The following is a 22038-nucleotide window of genomic DNA, read 5'->3' as shown; positions in this document are numbered from 1 at the left end:
CACCTTTCAGGAATTATTTTCATCAAACATGTCAGAGACCAAAAAGTTGGGGTGCAAAGATACATGAAACATATTGGAGCATCCAAATTAAAAAAAAAACAGTAACAGAATTGCAAAAGACACTATCTTCTGTCAATTCTGCAGCCTTAGTTTTAGTACATTTTCATAATATATACTAATAAAATGAAAAATTACAATGTAGCATTAGAAATCATGAAAGTACCAAAGCAATAGCAACTGAACAGATAACACAGCTGTACTGATACTGTCAAAGGGAATGAAATGATAACAACATGTTATGGCTTTTTATTATTCTGAAGTTATAACATATATAAACAATTGACCGAATGTATTATACACAAAATATGTTTTCTTCCTGGAACTCACTAGCATGTCAATTTTCTGTTACATATTAGTACAAATTTTGTTTGAAGTAGAACAGTGAATCTAAAAAGCCCTCTCACAAATTTCCACCTAAATGACTACAATAAAGCTACACCCAACTAATTGATTTTCACTTTTGAATAGTTTCACATTTAGTCAATCATGCTGGGACCTTTTATAGCTACCATATGGTATGGGTTTTGCTCATTGTTGAAGGTTTTACAAATCCCTAAAGTTGTTTAAATCCTTGTTCCTTGGTCTTTGATCGATAGTTGTCTCATTGGCAATCATACCACATTTCCTTATTTTTATATCAATGGCAAATTGTTTCTATAACAGTAATCCAATGAAAGTCTTTCCTTTATGGCTGCCAATTTTCATACATTGCATTAATGTCATATACGTCTGTGTATACTTTAATTCCTTAGCTGAAACTTGTATAGAGGCATGAAGTTTGTGTTTGAATAGGATAGAAATTTTATTTCTCTTCAAATAATTTATGAATAATTATACATTGATTGTAATACAAACCCCTTTAGCTGGAATGTACCAGAGGAGTATACCACCAATGACTCCATATGCCACACCTAGCAGTGCTTCTGCTGGTCCTTTTATTATAGACACAGCCAAATCACCTATAAAAACAAAAACAACAAGAAAGTTAATCAATGGATAAAAAAAAAGTTTATAAAAAGCAAAAAAATGATCTTTCCATTTCTCTCTCTTTCTCATTTTTGATATACAGTGTGTATTTGTTTTCTCTGGAGTATTGATTGATTGGTTGATCATTTTTGTTAATCGCTACTTTCAGCACTATTGGCTATATTGTAGTGACCCATTTGATTGGTGAAGTCAGCCAGAGTTTTGGAGCATGGAAAGCAACTAAACTGCATTGTTTCTTCAATTACATGAATTTACACACTAACTGTGCAACATATGAATTATTTAAAGAGAAATAAAGTGAATGATAAAGCTGCTATGTTAAAATAAACATTTTATTCACCAATGCAGTTAATCACTAATACATGTATTTAGGGAACTATATTATTACATGTCTAGATGTTAGAGGAAATATAAATTAATGTATGTAATAACAATGATAATTGTAATGATTTTATGGTTCTGGTCCTGCCTGGAATTAAATGTATGTGATTTATATAGAATGGAGATAATAACATGTCTGAACTTTTTAATGTTTCATTTCAATGTATAAAAAAAAAAGTTTTTCTGTTACATATCATGATGTATTGTTTTATGTGTACATGTCATGCTGCCCATCAAGGGCCCTCGATTGGAATAATAAATATTCTTATTCTTATTCTTATTCTGTATTATATCATTTTAGTGACCGTAATTGACTAATCAAAGTTTCCACTTGTACATACAGTTCAAGCAAAAGGAGACCAGATATTGTGGCTCATAAACATTATATATGAGTTGTAATTAAACTATATGATACTTCTGTAAGAAAAGAAGCAACCTTGATAAGCACCAAAAAAACAGCCCCCACTTCTCATTTTACTTATTTCAAGGTTTATGATTAATGACAATATTAAAAGACAGTACAGTACTAATTACTGAATTGTGGTTTGTAAGCCGATTTGTTATACAATCCACTTCACATTGAAAGGGTTAATTTAAGGATTACTGCATTAAATTTTTCACAATGCAGAATAATTAGTGATCCAAACAAAATCAATATAAAGCTGTCAAATATTATTTAGAATTGCAGATTAAAGCATATACAATCATCCAATTACATTTACTTAGTCTTAAGAAAGTTAATCATTATTATAAAATCTTAAGGTTGAATATAACATAACAATAATATAGTCTTACAAAATGCCTTAATAAACTTTAATAAAAATGATAACTATTCTTTTGAATCAGAACATATGGTTATAAGTATGTACGGTTCATACAAAATATCAAAGCTAAAAATTCTTCTAATATTATGGATTTATTAATCATAAATTTGATGTGGCATTGTAAATTGATAGTATGCTCACCACACTAACATTAATATTTACTATTGAGGCCATGATTATATCATACTTTATGACACAGCTAAAAAGAGCTTTTAGTTTTTTGCTTATTTACCATTAATTTTACATTAAATGATTAATGTTCAGGGACGAATAATTACATTGATTTTTCTCAGCAGGAGAGATTTAAAGGAATGGATTGTTTTACTGTTTCTCACCAATCTGAAAAGCAAACAATTTTATAGTAGAGCTCGTACAAGATAAATATTAATCTTCAGTAATTTCAGACATTAAAGAAAATTATGAAGAATATGGCTTTAAAAATTACAAACAATAAATGTATTAAAATTATTAATTTTTGTGAATTTGGGGGCTAAGGTGAACCATGACTATAATACAAAGGTGTTCATAGACCAAAAATGTCATACAGACTTATATGCCTACAGACATGCGGATTGGACTATGCACATTCAAAAAGTCTTCTATTCCCGACCATTTCTTTTTTTTTATTCAAATTAAAATTGAGCCTAATTAGTCATTAATGGTCCCTTTAAATTTAATCATATTGTTGGGAATGAAGGGGATCCAAAGGTCCTTATCTAAGAGATTCAACCACTTTAATTCCAGAAAAATGTTTATAAAATAACATATTCAAGTATTAATGTTGCAAAAAATATAAAAAGACTGACTGAACAACACATTATAAATTCATGTTGTTCAGTCATAAGTTGAATATTTTTCATTTTTAATTCTTGGATTATTTATTCTCTTTATTAAATATTTGACCATGGACTTTTAAAAGGAAATAAAGTAGAAAATACAAGGAACAACACCTTTTTTTCTGCGCATTCTCAATTTATTTTGATATGTCATCGACAATGTCTTGATTGACAACACCCATTGCTGTATTATGTGAACATCAGAGGAGTAAAATAAACAGATTTATTTCACAGGGAAATCACTGTATTTCATTGCAACCAATGTAATAATCAGGAATATTATATATTTTAAACATGGGATTTCAGACATTTCCCTTGTCGAAAAAAATAATAAGTCATCCATTTTGGAAACATTGGCAGTTTTTTGTTGATCAGAAGTAAAATGCATGTTTTTCTGTTACAAATACTTAAATTTTTTTTTGCTGTACAGCTTCAAATTTCCATGTTTCCACTATGATTAAAAAGATATGAAGGGTATAATCAATGAGACAGCAAACAAACAAACAAAAAACAGCAAACACACAACAAAAAATTTCAAGTACAGGTAATCAGAATGTACTAGAGTTAGATACCCCCAATCTGCAGACAGGACCCACTCCACCTTGTTTTACTAGAGCTACTCAAATGACAATTACAATATAGAATATTTTTGTTTATGTCAAAACTACACTGACATATATACATATATATGTATGTCTTTAAAGAAGTAACTGCCTCGGTGGTCCCGTGGTAGCGTGTTAGCCTCGAGTGCGGGAGGTTGTGGGTTCGAACCCGGCCTGGTCAAACCAAAGACTTTAAAAACTGGTATTTGCTGCTTCTCCCCATAAAGGAGTAAGAGCAAAGACTGGTCAGCTCGGAGTCAGAATACTGTGTCCGGGTAAGGTGACATGTCTTTCTGCGGACTGTTACCTTGTGAACTAGCACAGAAAAATCAGGCTCAGCGTGTCAGTCTAGCACAAAGCAGAGTAAATATTCATATTACATTAACATGTTCTTGTCCTGAATATGCATATTAATTTGCTGCTGGACGTTAAGCAGCCATCCATCATCATCATCTTTAAAGAAGTTTATATCTTCCATTATTTTGTTGTAATCATGATCTGCATATTTCTCTTATGTAAAAAAGAACTTCACAAATTCTTATTTTTTAAACAAATTACGGATCATTAATTTTATAACTGACTTGTATAAATAATGGTTCTATGTGTGTGACTTATTTCTTTGTAGATAAAATAATTCTGTGTTGACAAATGAGTATTAATTGCCAACTATCTTGTAAGAATATTCAAATAATTAGTGAAAATTCACCCCCTGGGTTTAAACATCTTATTTCAATTTATTGCTTGAGGTGGGTCTTTTGGGAACTCATGCAATAGTGTATTTAAAATTTCATTAAATTCTCTTATGAATATAAGTGGTGTATTGATTTGAAATAAAAATCATTGATTTCAAAAAGTGGTGCACAGTAAATATCAAAAGGAATGCATAAGGTCTCTTTTAAAAATCAATCCAAGTCTTATCATAATGAATATTTTCTAGGCTACTATCTAAACTTCTATCAAATTCATAACAAGATATATGCAAATCTTAGTTTTATGTTCTTTGTATTTCAATTCTACTGACAGCCTTCGCCTAAAAGGTTTGCTATTGTTCCATAGCTGTGACTTTATTGTCAGTACTAAATATAAACATGTCTACAGTCATTCCACAGACGCTCAATGACAATTATTGCCTAATACAAAAAAGTGTCTTCAAATAATTTGATAGTGACCTGTGATGACAATTTCAATGGCGTTGTCAGTTTGTTTTCTACTAATGAGTTTGAAAGTCCCTTTGGTATCTTTCGCCTCTCTTTAATTGTAATTATATAAGTGTGGTGTCTGGTTAGGAAATCTGTTCTTTTAATGTTATGCAATTGAAATGATTGGACTTAACAAAACGAATGAAATTACCATCCTTGAGGGAACTGATAAAAGATAATAAAAGGAATAAAAGAACAGAGTTCCAATGTCCCCTGCGTTGCACATATTTTATCTGTTTTGACCAAGGGCAATAACTAAAAATATTTTTATTCTTTTAAATTTTTTTAAATTATCTTACTAGAGAGTTGGACTTGAGAGCAATTTTCGATATATTTAATCAGCACTTATTTTTGAAATGTCTTAGACATTGCTGTTATATACCTTTGATATGAATTTGATAAAAATCTGGCAGAAATTGTACATGTGAAAGCACTTACATGAAAATTTATATATAATTCATATTTTAAGGGCATAACTCTTTTAAAAATAGTGGACCGGCACTGATTTTCTAACTCATCTGAGACATTGCTGATATAAACAAACAATATAAGTTTCATAAATATCTGGCAAGAATTGTACACATGAGAGTGCTAATGGTGCAATTTTCCATATAATTTATGTTTCGAAGGGGTATAACTCTTTTAAAAATAGTTGACCGGCACTGATTTTCGAACTTGTCAAACACATTGCTGATATAAACCTTCTATATAAGTTTCATAAGTATCTGGCAAGAATTGTACACATGAGAGCGCTAACGATGCAATTTTCCACATAATTACAAGCTCATCCAAGACATTGCTGAAATAAACCTACAATATAAGTTTCATTAAAATCTGGCAAGAATTGTACACATGAGAGCGCTAATGATGCAATTTTCCTTAAAATTAATGTTTCCAAGGGGCATAACTCTTTTAAAAAAAGTTGAGCAGCAGTGATTTTGGAGCTTGTCCGAGACATTGCTCATATATAAATCTATGATATAAGTTTTATAAAAATCTGGCAAGAATTGAACATATGAGAGCACTAACAAGTTCAGACGGATGGACAGACGCCCAGTGTTTCTATGTCCCCCGCGATGTGTTGCGCAAGAGGGCAATAATATATGAATAAGATGAAATAATAACAAAATGACAAATATTTTGGCAAAACAATTGGCCTTCATTAGTTTCAAACTTTATTTTGTACAAGAGTGCACACACTGAAATGTCTTGCCTGCTTTACTGACCACTGATTTTATGCTGTTAGTCCTTAATATAAAGTTTTACTATAAGTATCACATAAACTTAACATGATTAAAGAAATGAGGTCAAGGTCAGATAAACCAAGCCAGAAATACATGTACACTGTAAAATCATTCCATACACCAAATATAGTTGACATATTGCTTATAGTATACAAGAAACATCCAAACCATGAAAACTTTATATTGAGCAAAGAACCATGAAAATGAGGTCAAGGTCAGAACCCTGCCAGACAGACATGAACACCTTACAATCCTTCTATGCTTTAAATATAGTTGACCTATTGTACATAGTATCTAAGAAACAAACTTAACCAAGAAAACTTAACATTGATCAATGAACCATGAAAGTGAGGTCAAGGTCAGATGAACCCTGCCAGACAGACATGTACACCTTACAATCATTACATGCTTTAAATATAGTTGACCTATTGCATATAGTATCTAAGAAACAAACTTAACCAGGAAAACTTAACATTGACCAATGAACCATGAAAATGAGATCAAGGTCAAATGATAACTGCCAGACAGACATATACAGCTTACAATCATTCCGTATACCAAATATAGTTGACCTATTGCTCATAGTTTATGAAAAAACAGACCAAAACACAAAAACTTAACATTGAGCAATGAACCATAAAAATGACGTCACGGTCAAATAAAACCTGCCAGACTGACATGTACATAATAAAACACTTTCATACACCAAATATATATGATCTATTGCAAACAGTATTAGAAAAACAGACCAAAACACAAAAACTTAACTTTAACCACTGAACCATGAAAATGAGGTCAAGGTCAGATGACACCTGCCAGTTGGACATGTACACCTTACAATCATTCCATACACCAAATATAGTACTGGTAGACCTATTGCTTATAGTATCTGAAATATGGACTTGACCACGAAAACTTAACCTTGTTCACTGATCCATGAAACTAGGCCCAGGTCAAGCGAAAACTGTCTGACAGGCATGAGGACCTTGCAAGGTACACGCATACCAAATACAGTTATCTTATTACTCATAAAAAGACAGAAATTAAGAAAACTAAAAATCTTCACTTTTTTTTCAAGTAGTCACTGAACCATGAAAATGAGGTCAAGGACAATGGACATATGACAGACGGAAATTCATAACCTTAGGCATATATATACAAAGTATGAAGGATCCAGGTCTTCTACCTTCTGAAACATTAAGCTTTTAAGAAGTTTGTTAATGCCGCCGTGGCCGCCGCAGGATCACTATCCCTATGTCTCGCTTTCTGTGACAGAAGTCGCAGGCTCGACAAAAATGCAATAATACATGTTCATTTTGTGTTAAAAGAGCTCACTCATTCAGGTAACTTTGTTTTCTTAATCTGTTATCCTACACTTCCTTGTTGAAACAAATCTTATTCCATTCTTCATCTTATTCATATATTATTATTTATGCAAAAAGGAGTTGTAGGTTGTTTACCAATGAGGCAGCAACCCAACTACACAAATAACCAAAAGATATATAGACCTTAACAAAAGACAGGTGCCAATACGATGTGTAGAGCTCTATTTTAGTTTCAAATAAAATGCTCCGCAGAGCGCAGCTTGATACGACCGCAAAGGTCGAACCCTGAACAGTTGGGGCAAGTATGGACACAACATTCAAGCTTGATACAGCTCTGAATTTGGATTGTGATTAAATATTTGACACAGCATAGGTTTCTGACACAGAATGAATGTGGTCTAAGAACTTAAAAATTTTAAATTGGACATTCACCTATTATGGTCCAATATCCAAAATCTAAATACATGGTTATATTCAGCATATCAAAGAACCCCAAGAATTCAATTTTTGATGAAATCAAACAAAGTTTAATTTTGGACCCTTTTGACCTCAATGTGAACAAAGTTGATAACGGGGCCCAAAAATCAAAAATCTAAATACATGGTTAGATTCAGCATATCAAAGAACCCCATATATTCAATTTTTGTTGAAATCAAACAAAGTTTAATTTTGGACCCAGATTTGGACCAACTTGAAAACTGGGCCCATAATCAAAAATCTAAATACATGTTTAGATTCAGCATATCAAAGAACCCTAAGAATTCATTTTTTGTTAAAATCAAACTAAGTTTAATTTTGGACCCTTTGGACCTTAATGTAGACCAATTTGAAAACGGAACCAAAAATAAAGAATCTAAATACACGGTTAGATTCAGCATATCAAAGAACCCCAATAATTCAATTTTTGATGAAATCAAACAAAGTTTAATTTTGGACCCTTTGGACCTCAATGTGGACCAATTTAAAAACGGGGCCAAAAAACCCCATTGAAATTGGTCAAGAATTAAGCAATTTATACGAAGTATCTTTTTTTGCACAATACTGTGCAATTGAATATTTCTTGCTATTGCGCAATACTGTACAATTGACAATTTCTTGCTATTGCGCAATATTGTGCTATTGGATATTTCTTGCTATTGCGCAATACTGTGCAATTGAAGATTTCTTGCTATTGCGCAATACTGTGCAATTGAAGATTTCTTGCTCTTGTGCAATACTGTGCAGTTGAAAATTTCTTGCTATTGCACAATACTTATTATATAATAATTTACACATCCTGTTTGGTGTGTATCTCCTACCATATCATTATTATTTGCTTTTAAATATAAATCAGAAATAACCAACTTAAGGTAGATGGGGTGTCTAAACTATAATCCATAGAATTTTTTAATAATTTGCCAAAATGTAGTTTATATCATGCTTTTTAAAAAAAAATAATAAAAAGAATGGGTCACGGGGCTTATTTTCACGCTACAGGTTGTGCAAAATTGACAGATTTTGTATGGATTATGCATGGAAAACCCAATTTTCTGCCATAAAACGATAACTTCACCATAGAATTTTGAGATAAAATATGAGAAGATAGCTTTAATAGTATGCTTTCAGATAAGAAAAAGAAAAAATGGGGTCACGGAACCCGTTTTCTTGCTACATAATAAAATAGGTAAATTCCTAACACATTCCATTGTAAAAGTAACTTTATCTGAATTATCTGCCCTTACATTTGAGTTGCCCCCCCCTTATGTGGCAAAGTTGGAAAAAATAGAATCAAACAAAAGTATTCTGTTTTTTTGTAAAATACAACCATAAATATGACAAAATATGTCATTTCCTATATTGAAATGAAAATTCTTACACATGAATTAACTACTACTCTCAAAATTTGCACCTTTTATTAAAGATCTAGACCGATTGTTTTCTGGTATTTCAAAATCCAAGATGGAGGAAGACACCCTATCTACCTTAAAATGGAAAATTTTAAAAGAAAAAAAAAAAAAAAAAAGAAAAAAAAGGAAAAAAATTAAATCCCCCCCCAAATTTTTTGAACCCCCTTATGATTCATCACCCCCAAACTCAATCCCAGCCTTCCCTTTGTGGTATGGTACCTTGCAGTACAATTTCAGAGAGATCCATACACTTGAACACAAGTTATTGTCTGGAACCTAGACAAATGTGTTTTTTGGCCCCTTTTTGGCCCCAAATTCCTAAACTTTTAGGGAAATTACCCCCAAACTCAAACCCAGCTTTCCCTTTGTGATATGAAACCTTGTAGTACAATTTCAGAAAGATCCATATACTTACACACAAGTTATTGTCCTGAAACTAGAAAAATGCTTGTTTTTTGCCCCTTTTAGGCCCCTAATTCCTAAAATTTTGAGGCAATTACCCCCAAAATCAATCCCACCATTCCCTATGTGATATGGAACCTTGTGGTACAATGTCAGAGAGATCCATACACTAACACACAAGTAATTGTCTGGAAACTAGAAAATGCTTATTTTTGGCCCCTTTTTCCTAAACGTTTTGGGCAATTACCCCCAACCTCAATTCCAGCTTTCCCTTTGTGATATGGAACCTTGTAGTGCAATTTCAGAAAGATCCATACACTTACACACAATTTATTGTCATGAAACTAGAAAAATGCTTGTTTTTTGCCCCTTTTTTGGCCCCTAATTCCTAATATTTTGAGGCAATTACCCCCAAAATCAATCCCAGCATTCCCTGTGTGATATGGAACGTTGTGGTACAATGTCAGAGAGATCCATACACTAACACACAAGTTATGTCTGGAAGTTACAAAAATGCTTATTTTTGGCCCCTTTTTGGCCCCTAATTCCTTAACTGTTGGTACCAAAACCCCCAATCCCAACCTTCCTTTTGTGGTATTGAACCTTATGGTAAAATTTCATAGAGATCCATTCACTTAAACTAAAGTTAGAGTGCGAAAACCAATGTGTCTTCATATGATGCCGGACGACGCCAGACGACGACGACAACGACGACGACGCCAACGTCATACCAATATACGACCACAAAAATTTTTGCGGTCGTATAAAAACGTTATGTCCAACATTGCAAACCTGTATTACTATTATAGCAAGTCAAAAAGATTAAAAAGTGTACTCATTTACAATGCATTAGATGTTTACTTCTGGAAACCTCTTCATTTTCAATTAGTTATATTCAGGTGATAACTTCAAGTTCATTAAATATGCTTACAGCCCATGAATGTTTCTCATGACTTTATTAACAACCTTGAATCAGAAAATAATCTCTTCAAGTATTTTATTATCAATTTTATTTAAAATGTGCATTTCTTTAAATGTCTTCGTTCTATTAAAATATTGCTGAATAAGCATTGAGTTCCTTTTTTATGTTATCATGCATACTACGATTTAATACTAAGCTACTAAGCTGAAATCATTCAATGTGTCATATTAAAATCAAATTATTGAAAGAGTAGAAAAAGCTGTAATTATTTAATCAATCTAACCTAAAAGTTAGCAATTATAAATCTGAGAGTTTTAAAAGTCTGTCAGTTTCAAATAAAAGTAAAATGTAGTGCAAGTTATAATTCACAAGAGGAATACAAAAGATCAAGATTGATCTTTAAAAGCTACATTTATAGAAATCTATTTCACAGTCGTATTTAATTTCAATCTACCTGTAAATCTATTCATTTATATAACCTCTATATTTGATCTACCTTCTAAGTAACACAAAGGCAAGATTATTTATATTTACTTATATGGATTACAACTGTAGCCCAAAGTTTCCTCGCATAGTGGGGGTTATTCTATTCATCAAAGTTTGTAAGATAAATCTGACAATCATCTCAACTCTGTACTTTATTCTTATATCCATAAATAGAATCGGTGGGAGTTTTACCCGAAACACTGCAACCTATCCTCTTACAATATCTCACCGATGTTATACGTTGTTTGTAAACAAAGTTCAGAATTTTATGCCTTATATATTAAAGAAGTCATTGTTTGGACCTTGGCATCATTTCAAGTCAATTTACGAATGAAAACAGAAAAGATATCTTCATACAGCAGTCAACATTATAACAAAGTTTAAATCAAATTACAAAGAACCTATATTTATATATCATCTGAAAGATTTAATATAACTTTTATTGCTTCAAAATACTAATAAAAAAACGAAATACAGTTTGCCATTCTATTCATTATACTTTTTCCTTCAAATAGAATTCACACCATACAAAAAATTTAGTTTTCAAATTTTAAATTTTTTTTACTTACATTGACAAATATCAGTATAAATTATTTTGGTCTGATATGATATTAAGATCAATACAATAATTATCATCATAACATTTTTTTAGGAATAAACTAAAATATGAAGGTGTATTGCAATGAAGTGAAGTGATAAAAGACATTATTTCTATATCAGCCGATTTAGTACTGGGAGCTTGCTTTTTATATCTACATTATTTCTATATCAGCCGATTTAGTGCTTGGAGCTTGATTTCTGTATCTACATTATTTCTATATCAGCCGATTTAGTACTTGGAGCTTGCTTTCTGTATCTACATTATTTCTATATCAGCCAATTTAGTACTTGGAGCATGCTTTCTGTATCTACATTATTTCTATATCAGCCGTTTTAGTACTTCGAGCAAATGCTTTTTGTATCAGCATTATTTCTATATAAGCTGATTTAGTACTTGGAGCATGCTTTCTGTATCTACATTATTTCTATATCAGCAGATTTAGTACTTGGAGCTTGCTTTTTGTATCTACATTATTTCTATATCAGCAGATTTAGTACTTGGAGCTTGCTTTTTGTATCTATATTATTTCTAAGTTTAGAATTGCTTTTTATTTTTTTTGTATTTTTGTTGTCTGTAATAAAGATATCATAGAGGTGAACGTTTTTTAACTGATTTTTACATACGTTCCTCAATATTTCCTTTGTTATTCCATTGATCAGGTTAAAAATGGTCAAAAACACTGTTTGCTGGTTGCCAAACTTTTGGTTTGTAACTTGAAAGACAAAATAAATGGAAAAGATGTATTTGATGTATTTTAAAAAGCATCTTTTAGATGCTAGTAAGGAAAGGTTATATATCTACAGACTCTACAAATTAATAAAATAACTGTTGCATTAATTTCCTTTTCTTAAATTGCAAAATTTATTTTAGTTCCATATTTTCATAAAAATACAAGACAAAACATCTCTAAGAACTTTATCAGATATGAGTTTGTACAGACAGATCAATAAAAAGGGTTCCAGAGATTATACTGAATGAAAAAAATTCTATAAAAAAATCACTTGAATGCTTTAATTCGATCTAATTCAGGCATATATAATAGAATCTTGAAGTTTTGTAAATTGCTTTTCGTTAAATTTAACAGAAAATATCATTGGTTTATAGAAAGTGTCCACGTGAGAGTTGCAATCATGTCTACACACAGTTGATGCAAGTCTATTTTTGCTCTTATTACCTTAAATATTACAGAATGGTATTGTTTAAATCGATCATTCATATTTCATTGTCATGCCGTTTTAATGAGAATGTCAAAATATAACAGATTATTTTGAATTATCATAATGACATAGCAAAATTTAAACCTCTAACATTTTACTCTATTATTTCGACTATTAAATAGTCATAAAAATTAATCATAATTTTAGATCAATGATGATGTCGGTCAAATAATCTCAAAAATAAATTCAGCGAAACTAAAGGATGCTAATATCAAAATCCTCTTATTCAGTTATTATATCATACTCTTTTTTACAGAAAGATAATGAACAACAAAAGTTCAGGACTTACATGGTAACTTGATTGCAGACAAGTTATACACATAGAAATATTAAAACCTTTACACATTATGTCTAAAAATTCTAATTATATTTGTATTGAAGAAAAATCTGGAATCAGAAAAGATAAACTACTGGAATAATAAAGGAATATGGGTCAAATGTCAATGATACAGCAATAAAAAAAGAATTAAAGCAAAACAAACATCTACAGTATATGTCATATCATATGGTCCAAAAAATGGTCAAGTTCAGCACTGCTATGACAAGCTTTATATCACTTAAAGCAACATTAAACTGAGGAGACCTAACCTTCACATGTAACATCATTCAAGGCAATAAGGATTTGAGAGTGACACAACTTTGTAAATTTAGGTATATATCGATAGGAAATTTTAAACAAAGTGTGTGACCTTGAACTTTGAGAAAGACATTCCAACCTTACTGATATTTTACATCCCTAATGTGATAATCAACATGCATACCAAGTGTCATTAAAACTTTGCAAAAAAGCTTTCAGATATACATGTACTAAAATATTGGTATATAAAGTTAGTGACCATGACCTTGATGATAGACATTCCATCATTATTAGCCTTACATTCTAGACTAGAATTTCTAGTGTTGTGCAACAAAAATACAAATTATCATTAGTAACCCTTTTTTAAACTATTTATAAGAGAGTCCAACATTTTATGGCCAAAATATTGGTCAAATAATTTTCAATTATTTAAGGAATGACTGTAATATTTTTTCTGTCTATGAAGAAATTGAATAAAAAATGTGGTGCACACTGAATCTAAGAGTGTGCACCACATTTTTGAGGTTATTTCGAATAGACAGAAAAATATTACAGTCTTTCCTTATAATCTAATTCTAAATACCATATTTAAGGAGTAAATCATGAAAAACCGTTGACAATGTAACGGTCACATGACAAAATTATGTCTATGAGCTGATAAACAAAACTCTTTCAGCCAATCCGAAGACGTGTTACATCAAAAATTAAATTATTAGATGGCAAAATGAAACTTTACTTATCAATGATTGCCTTGTGAAACTGAAATGAAGACTTTTTACTAGTTAATTACAGTCCAATAAGACCAGAGACATCTTTAGTGCTATTGATGTCTCTGATAAGACACTTCAGTAATTGAATTTCTTGGTAATCAACTTTCTAATCCTGTAAATTAAAAGTAATTGTTTGAAGGCAGTAAACTTGGTTCTACTGGAAATTAACATACTTTTTTAAAACATAATGTAGATAAAATGCTGAATTGAAAACAGATAAAAGAACAGCATTGCACAGAGTGCAAAAAAGTACTATTTTCATTTCATAAATAAGTTGAATATTCTCGGAAAAATATACTAAACTATGTTGCAGAAATATCTTGTTCAAGGGATATTTCACTATATTCTTGGCAAAGGAGTTTGATGGTGCTCAATGATATTTACTTATTTAATTAAATAAGATTTAATAAGTGTTTTAACACCAAAGTAAACCATTTTCAAGAAATTTTGAAGGATAAAATTTTAATAACATTGTGAAAACAATCCTCTTTGCATTGATAAATTTATTTGAAGAAAAAATTCGTAAGGGTTCTGCGGAACCCAGTGTCTCGCCTACTTTTGCTGTGAGTCGCAGGACCAACAAAAATGGGGAAAAAATTATTAAAAATTTTCCTCTAGATACTATCTTTTGATTGTAAGAAGTTCTGTTCAAGTTTGGTAAAATTCCAAGAAGGTTTATGAATCTAATAAATGTTTTAAAAACTTTAACTGCAGACTGTACGTAATGTTAACTGGAATAAAACTAAGTCCATTTATAAGTAATATACGGAAAAACAGGAAATAAATTTTTACAAAAATTTCCTTCTAGATACTAGCTTTTGTTCATAAACAAGCTTCCATCCAAGTTTGGTACAAATCCAGGATAGTTTAAGAAAGTTATTAAAATTTTGAAAGCTTTAACCACACAGTGAATGTAATGTTAACTGGCAGAAAAACTAAGTCCATTTATAAGTAAAATACGGATAAACAGGATTTTATTTTAACAAAATTTACTTTTGAATACTATCTTGTGATCACAAACAAGCTTCTGTCCAAGTGTGGTACAAATCCAGGATAGTTTAAGAAAGTTATTAAAATTTGAAAAATTTTTTTTTTTTAAATTTCTTCCGAATACTATCTTATGATTATAAACAAGCTTCTGTCCAAGTTTGGTACAAATCTAGGATAGTTTAAGAAAGTTATTAAAATTTGAAAAACTTTAACCACAGAGTGAATGTAATGTTAACTGGCAGAAAAACTAAGTCCATATATGAGTAAAATACGGATTAACAGAATTTTTTTTTTCTTTTAAATTTCTTCTGAATACTATGTTGAAGGCAATACGGTGACCAGTAGTTGCTTACTTCTATGTCATTTGGTCTCTGGTGGAAAGTCCTCTCATTGGCAATCATACCACATCTTCTTACTTTTTATAAGAAGACTACAAAGTTCTTTATGGATACAGAAGAAAGCTCCTAACAGTGACAGTCAAGATCAAGTTTAAACCAACAGAATCAAGATATTGAGAGAAGCTATTGTCATTCTTTAATCACAATGTGTCTATAATCAGGAAAAATGATCCATCCATTAACACAGTTCAAACATTTCTTTTCAAAAAATATTTTTCTTTTGTTTTAATTCTATGTTATGACTATGTTTGATATTGGAACATTTAACAGAACATATCTAACCAAGTCTAATGTGTGTACACTTTCAGGTGTCTGTGAACCCATTTACTTATGAAGAATCAATAAAATCGAGTTTTAATCATATTGATAAATATTGATAGCATATATTAAAAGTTTTGTGACCTTTATGTTATTGAAAATTATGAAACATATCTCGGTATATAACAATTTAAGTACTGGTAAATGTATCATCGGTTATGTTCATTCATTACATGATCAGACCAAAAACTGACAAAGAACCGCCTTTGATCCTTTCAAATAATCATCTACTTAGGTCTTTAATAAGAGTTGATACCATCAATATATCTGACGCAATATGGATCAGCCATAACATGTTTACATACAAACCCTATTACAAATATTTAAAGTCTTTCGAAGACAGTTTTAATTAATGAATAAGTACCTATTGACACTGATTAGGATAATTTGCTTATGTGATGTCAGTTTATGCTTGATCAACATTTTGTTTTGAATACACTGGGTCTCTTATATATCCAAGGTCATTTTAGTGACCAAGGAGAGATGAGGGAACCTATTAAATTTACATTGAAAGAATTAGTAAATGTTTGTCTCATGTAGTATAATATTTTTATAATTGACAGGAACAAAATGTAGTTACACCTTTTCTACATGTTCTTTTCATCAACTATCTAGAAAATAAAACTTCATGCTACAATATTACTTTCTCACAAGATCTGTGCCTACAGTCAGCAAATGATTTACATTGTAATAATAATGAGATAGACAACATTCCGAAGAGTCATAAAGGAAAGTAAAACAAAGGGATATGACAACATGGTACAACAAAAATATTTAATCGAGACCAGCAGCAGGAGGAACTGCTTCGAATTCATTTTTGTACTTTCAAAGCCAAACTGTTTCACAACCGTAACTTTACATTCCAAACCACTGTACTTAACGGCATCACTTTTATATCATCACATTCTATTCAACTGTCTTTCATATGTATTAAATTAAACTGGTGCAAAAAGCCTAAGATTTTTTACCAAACCAAACTGCCTGACAGCCATAATATTCATTCCAAACCTAACAGTTTCATAGCCAAAATGCAGAGAACATTATATTAACCTACCTGTAGAAAAAGCTATACCAAGTACAACACCAAAACCAGTAATGGCCAGCACATCATCTATACTGGCTGCTGCTATCACTAATGTAGGAATTCCTTTGTTTAACCCATAACCTCTGTCTGACAAGTTTAGGAGAGATGGTACTACAACTGCTGGGGATACCGCTGATAAAACAAACCTTAAAAAATAAAACACAGATATTGTAATTGTTTTTTTTCTGGCAGATTCAGGAGGAATGGTACAAAAACTACCAGGTATAAAGCAACTACCAGTAGATTATAAATAAACCTTCAATATAAGTTTAAAATGTCAATGTTTGTTTTAGAGGGGTTGGTGCAACAACTGCTGGAACAATGCAGCGAAAACAAAACTACAAAGTAAACAAGGGAAAGTTTCATTGTTTGTCTATTATTGCCTGTCAGTTAAAAGTAGTTTGGTGCTTCAACTAATAGGCACGATACACGACTAAAACAAATTAACAAAGAAATCAAGCCAGATGTTGATTGGTTTTTGTGTATTTTGAATACCATCATCTCCATCTATTCATAAGATATTAAAGTCACTCTTTGTACAATGCAGCCAGAACATACAAACAAGATAAAATGTGCCTATTTGTCCATAGCTTCAGCAGAGATTAACCTACAACTAGTGCTGCTAGAACAAACCTTAAGTAAATACATGTGTACATGTAAATGTGACCTATATTTCAAGCTTGAATTATTTTAATTTTGGATTACATTACAGCTTTCCTGAATTGAAAGTTCAGTTATATGATTGTTTAAATGACCCACACATCTGTAATCTATTTTTATTTTAGAGACAACATATGTAGTTAAAATAACTGCTGCTGCCCCTTTAAGAAAGATGATCACACTCAATTCTTTTATTTTGTATATGAATATTCTTTTATTACCAGTTCTTCCCCTTGTAATAAACCAAATGACCTTTTAAATAAGAGGGAAGGATATAATGCATTGATTTATTGTTTATTCTGTCTGTCATTCTCAACTATCAAGTGATTCTCTGCATTGGTATGATTGTAAATTTTTCAATCCATTTAAAGAATATGCCACTCAAAAATGAATACACAACTTTATTTAATTCAGTTTATTTTACAATTACAGAATAGATTTATATACAACCCCAGATATCAAATACGGTATAATAAATAATACTATCCCTGTGCTGACTTTGTAATAAATTAAAGAAACTCTGCAGGGGAAATACAGGTAAAAATCTCATACTCAGGTGTGGGACCAATTATTCCATCTCCATCTTCAAAAGTGTCTATTATAAAACATGGTATGTGACACACAACAGAATTAGTGTTTAAATTACCCATTATTTATAAGTACTTAGTCATGTTATCACAAATTAATCCACAATGAAAAGGAGAAAAGGTCAGACCTATTGATGAGTCAAGAAAATAAGCCACGCCACAATAAGTACTAATTTTAGTAGTTAACCCATTTTTCGTTTCAATTTATACATTTAATTCTTTCTAATAGTTATTCAAAAATATCTTTATGGTCTGTGAACTTCAATAACACTATCCTAAAATAATACAACAAAGTCAGGTTCACACCCAAAAGTCTACCGCAATTTATCCATAATGTTTTTGTTATAGATAAAATTTATTATTTTGGTCATGAATTTCAGATTCTTTGATGTGCCTTTAAAGAAATTAAGAATGCCTGTTGATAAAGCCCTTATACATTATTTGTAAAAACATGCTATAAAGTATAACAACCTATGAACATGCAAGGAAAAATGATAGATCTTACAAAGGACTTCAGTCACTGATGTAGGATTCAGATTTTTAATATGTGTCCCAACAAACCCTGGAAAGCGGATTTTTAGTGAGTATGTATGTACTTACAACAAGCAAGACGTTGAGTCTTCATGGAGACAGATCAACATTATACACTCACAAGAACACACTACCTTAATTCATCATAATAAATGACTAGAATATTATCAGCGATGAACTTGAGTTCTGTATTGTAAGTGAGTTTCTCTGTACCAATAGATTATTTTCATATTATTGATTTTTGACTCTTTTTTTGACAGGTTACCTACTCTTCGGTAGGACATCCTGGTATTCGGTCAAGTAAGAGCATGTTAAAGAAGTAAAATCAAGCTTATAATCGGTGCAATTTGGGGGGGAGGAAATTTTCTGTTTTATGTTTTCTATACACGACAAAATCATCAGAAAACAACTTTTCCCCCAAATTACACCATTTATATGTTTGATTTTACTTTTTTTGGTTGCCCTTACTTGACAGAATACCAGAATGTCCAACCACAGAGAAGGTAACCTGTCAAAAAATTATATAATCTGGAGTCAAAAGTCGGTAATATGAAAATAGTCTAATTTCTAGGAGGAAAAGAAAGAATATCAACATAGCACAGTTGTTTTAAAATAGACTGAAAAATATGTGTCTGAGGACATGAATGCCCCCTCAGGCTTGCTTATAATATATGAAAATACTTTTGGGAGGGACGGAAGGAAGAATAAAAAGACAGGAAGACGGAAGGACAGAAGGTCAAGGGGTCCATTTAATGCCCGCTTCACCTTTGCCATGACAAATCTAGTCTCTTTTTGGTTTTCATTTTTTTTTTGGGGGGGGGGGGGGGGGAGGGGGGGAGGATCCAACGGAATAATGCCAATTGGACAAAATATTCATAAAGTACAAGAAAAAAATCAACATTCAAATTCAACAAATGTATTAAACTTCTGATTTTATTTTTTTAAATCATCTTACAAATGAGAAGAAATTATGTGATAACAGCTTTTCAATGTAGAACTTTGGTGCACAAATAATTCACTTAAGGTTATTACAGCAAGACAAATACTGGTAGTTCATTGTAGTCATTTACTATGGTTAAGCTAAAACTTAAAGCTCTAAGGTCCTAAATATAAATGTCAAATCTTTTCTGTTTCCCATATTTACAGTGTTTCTACTGTTAAGTGAATCTAAAAGTTTTTGATTGGAAATGCAGCTAAGAGCCCATTATCTGTACATGCATGAGGTCTTTATTAGTGCAAGATTTTGTCCAATTTGAGACTGAACTTTTAAAATACACCTGAAAACTTTCACCTTTATACAACTTTTATTACCTAACCTTACCACATGCAGCAAAGTTATGGTACAATTTATCTTAAGAAATCACCCCTGCCTGAGAATTAATATGTTAACTTGATCATCAAGATCAGATCATCCTGTTGTGTCGTTCTATACAAAACATTTGATTAAATTCTATATAGGATTCTCTGAGTGCTTACTATTTTGTACCAATACCTATGTATACTATTACTACAAATATTGACCCACTTAAGGATATTTAACAAAAGTAAATAAATACAACATTGTAAATAAGCTATAACGTGGATAATTGTAAACAATATTATCCATTCACCGCATGATCTTGTTGACTAATATGGCACAAACAACTGCTAAAGTACCTAAATCAATTAAATAGTGACCCATATATATATAATGTAAATGTTAGTGGTAAGTAGGAGTTGTATAAACCTGGTTCAGGTTAATGGACTTTTAGATTCATAATTCCAAAACAATAATATTCATAAATGTTTTTGTTATCCACCGTGTTGTATCGCAACGTCTATAACACTATGATTTGACTGATAAAATTAAATGTAATTTGATGGATAAGTTTCATAATTTGCCATAATGCTTAAATTATCAACATACATTCCGTGTTCTATGCAATTAATTTATTTTACCGAATTTTACAAAAACTAAAATTACCATCCCCTAATAACAATTGTCAGTATGTATGGAAAGAATTGCAAGGTATTTGTATGGAGTGAGTTGACAGCTATCTCTTTAGAGTGAGTTGACAAATATCTAAAATTGAGAATGGAAACGGGGAATGCGTCAAAGAGACAACAACACGAGTCACACGACCATAGAGCATAAAACAGCCCAAGGACGCCAATGGGTCAACACAGCGAGGAAAATCCCACACCAGAGGCGGGCTTCAGCAGGCCCCTAAACAATAATGTATATTAGTTCAGCGAAAAATTAACGTCACACTAAACTCCAAAACATATAAATGAACCAACCAAAATTTTTAAAAAAACATACAAGACTAACAAAGGCCAGAGGTTCCTGACTTGGGACAGGTGCAAAAATCTGACACATATCTGTTCGGAGTGAGTTGACAGCAATTTGTATGCAGAAGATTGACAGCTATATCTGCAAGGAGGGAATTGATGGCTATCTGTATTGAATGAATTGACAGCTATATGCTTGTAGTACATTGACAGCTATCTGTATGGAGTAATTGACAGCTATCTGTACTGAGTGAGTTGACAGGTATCTGTATGTAATGGGTTGGCAGCTATCTGTGTGAAGTACATGAATATCTGTTTGAAGTTAGTTGACAGATATCTTTTAAGGGTTAGTTGACAGCAATCTTTATGAATTAAGTTGACAGTAATCTGTTTGAAGTTAGTTGACAGCTGTCTGTATGGATTAAGTTGACAGCTATCTGTATGGATTAAGTTGACAGCTATCTGTATGGAGTTAGTTGACAGCTATTTGTATGGATTAAGTTGATAGCTACATATGAAGTAATTGACAACTTTCTGTATGCTTTGAGTTGTTAGCTATCTGTCTTGATTATATTGCCAGCTATTTGTATGAAGTATTTTGACACCTATATATGTATGGAGTGAATTGACAGTTATCTGTATGGAGTGAGTTGACAGCTATCTGTATGGAGTAAGTTTACAGATATATGTATGGAGTGAGTTGACAGATATCTGTATGCAGTGAGTTGACAGATATCTGTATGGAGTGAGTTGACAGATACCTGTATGGAGTGAGTTAACAGATATCTGTATGAAGTGAGTTGACAGATATCTGTATGGAGTGAGTTAACAGATATCTGTATGGAGTAAGTTAACAGATATCTGAATGGATTGAGTTGAC

General features: G+C 31.4%; 1 protein-coding gene across 1 annotated transcript in view; it reads right to left on the bottom strand.

Moving 5' to 3' along the window:
* Window positions 1-22038, bottom strand: part of LOC127707722 (sodium/hydrogen exchanger 9B2-like) — a 31565-nt gene that overhangs the window by 5577 nt on the left and 3950 nt on the right. The window contains exons 5-6 of the mRNA XM_052212428.1: window positions 17080-17255; window positions 916-1019 (exon numbers count right to left, since the gene is read on the bottom strand). Coding sequence (XP_052068388.1) covers window positions 916-1019; window positions 17080-17255 — 280 coding nt within the window. The remainder of the gene's footprint in view (window positions 1-915; window positions 1020-17079; window positions 17256-22038) is intronic.

Source organism: Mytilus californianus, unplaced genomic scaffold (assembly GCF_021869535.1).
Source record: "Mytilus californianus isolate M0D057914Y unplaced genomic scaffold, xbMytCali1.0.p SCAF_7, whole genome shotgun sequence".
In the NCBI taxonomy this organism is placed as follows: Eukaryota; Metazoa; Mollusca; class Bivalvia; order Mytilida; family Mytilidae; genus Mytilus; species Mytilus californianus.
Note: the sequence above shows the minus strand (reverse complement) of the source record. Positions and strands in the feature narration are given on the sequence as shown.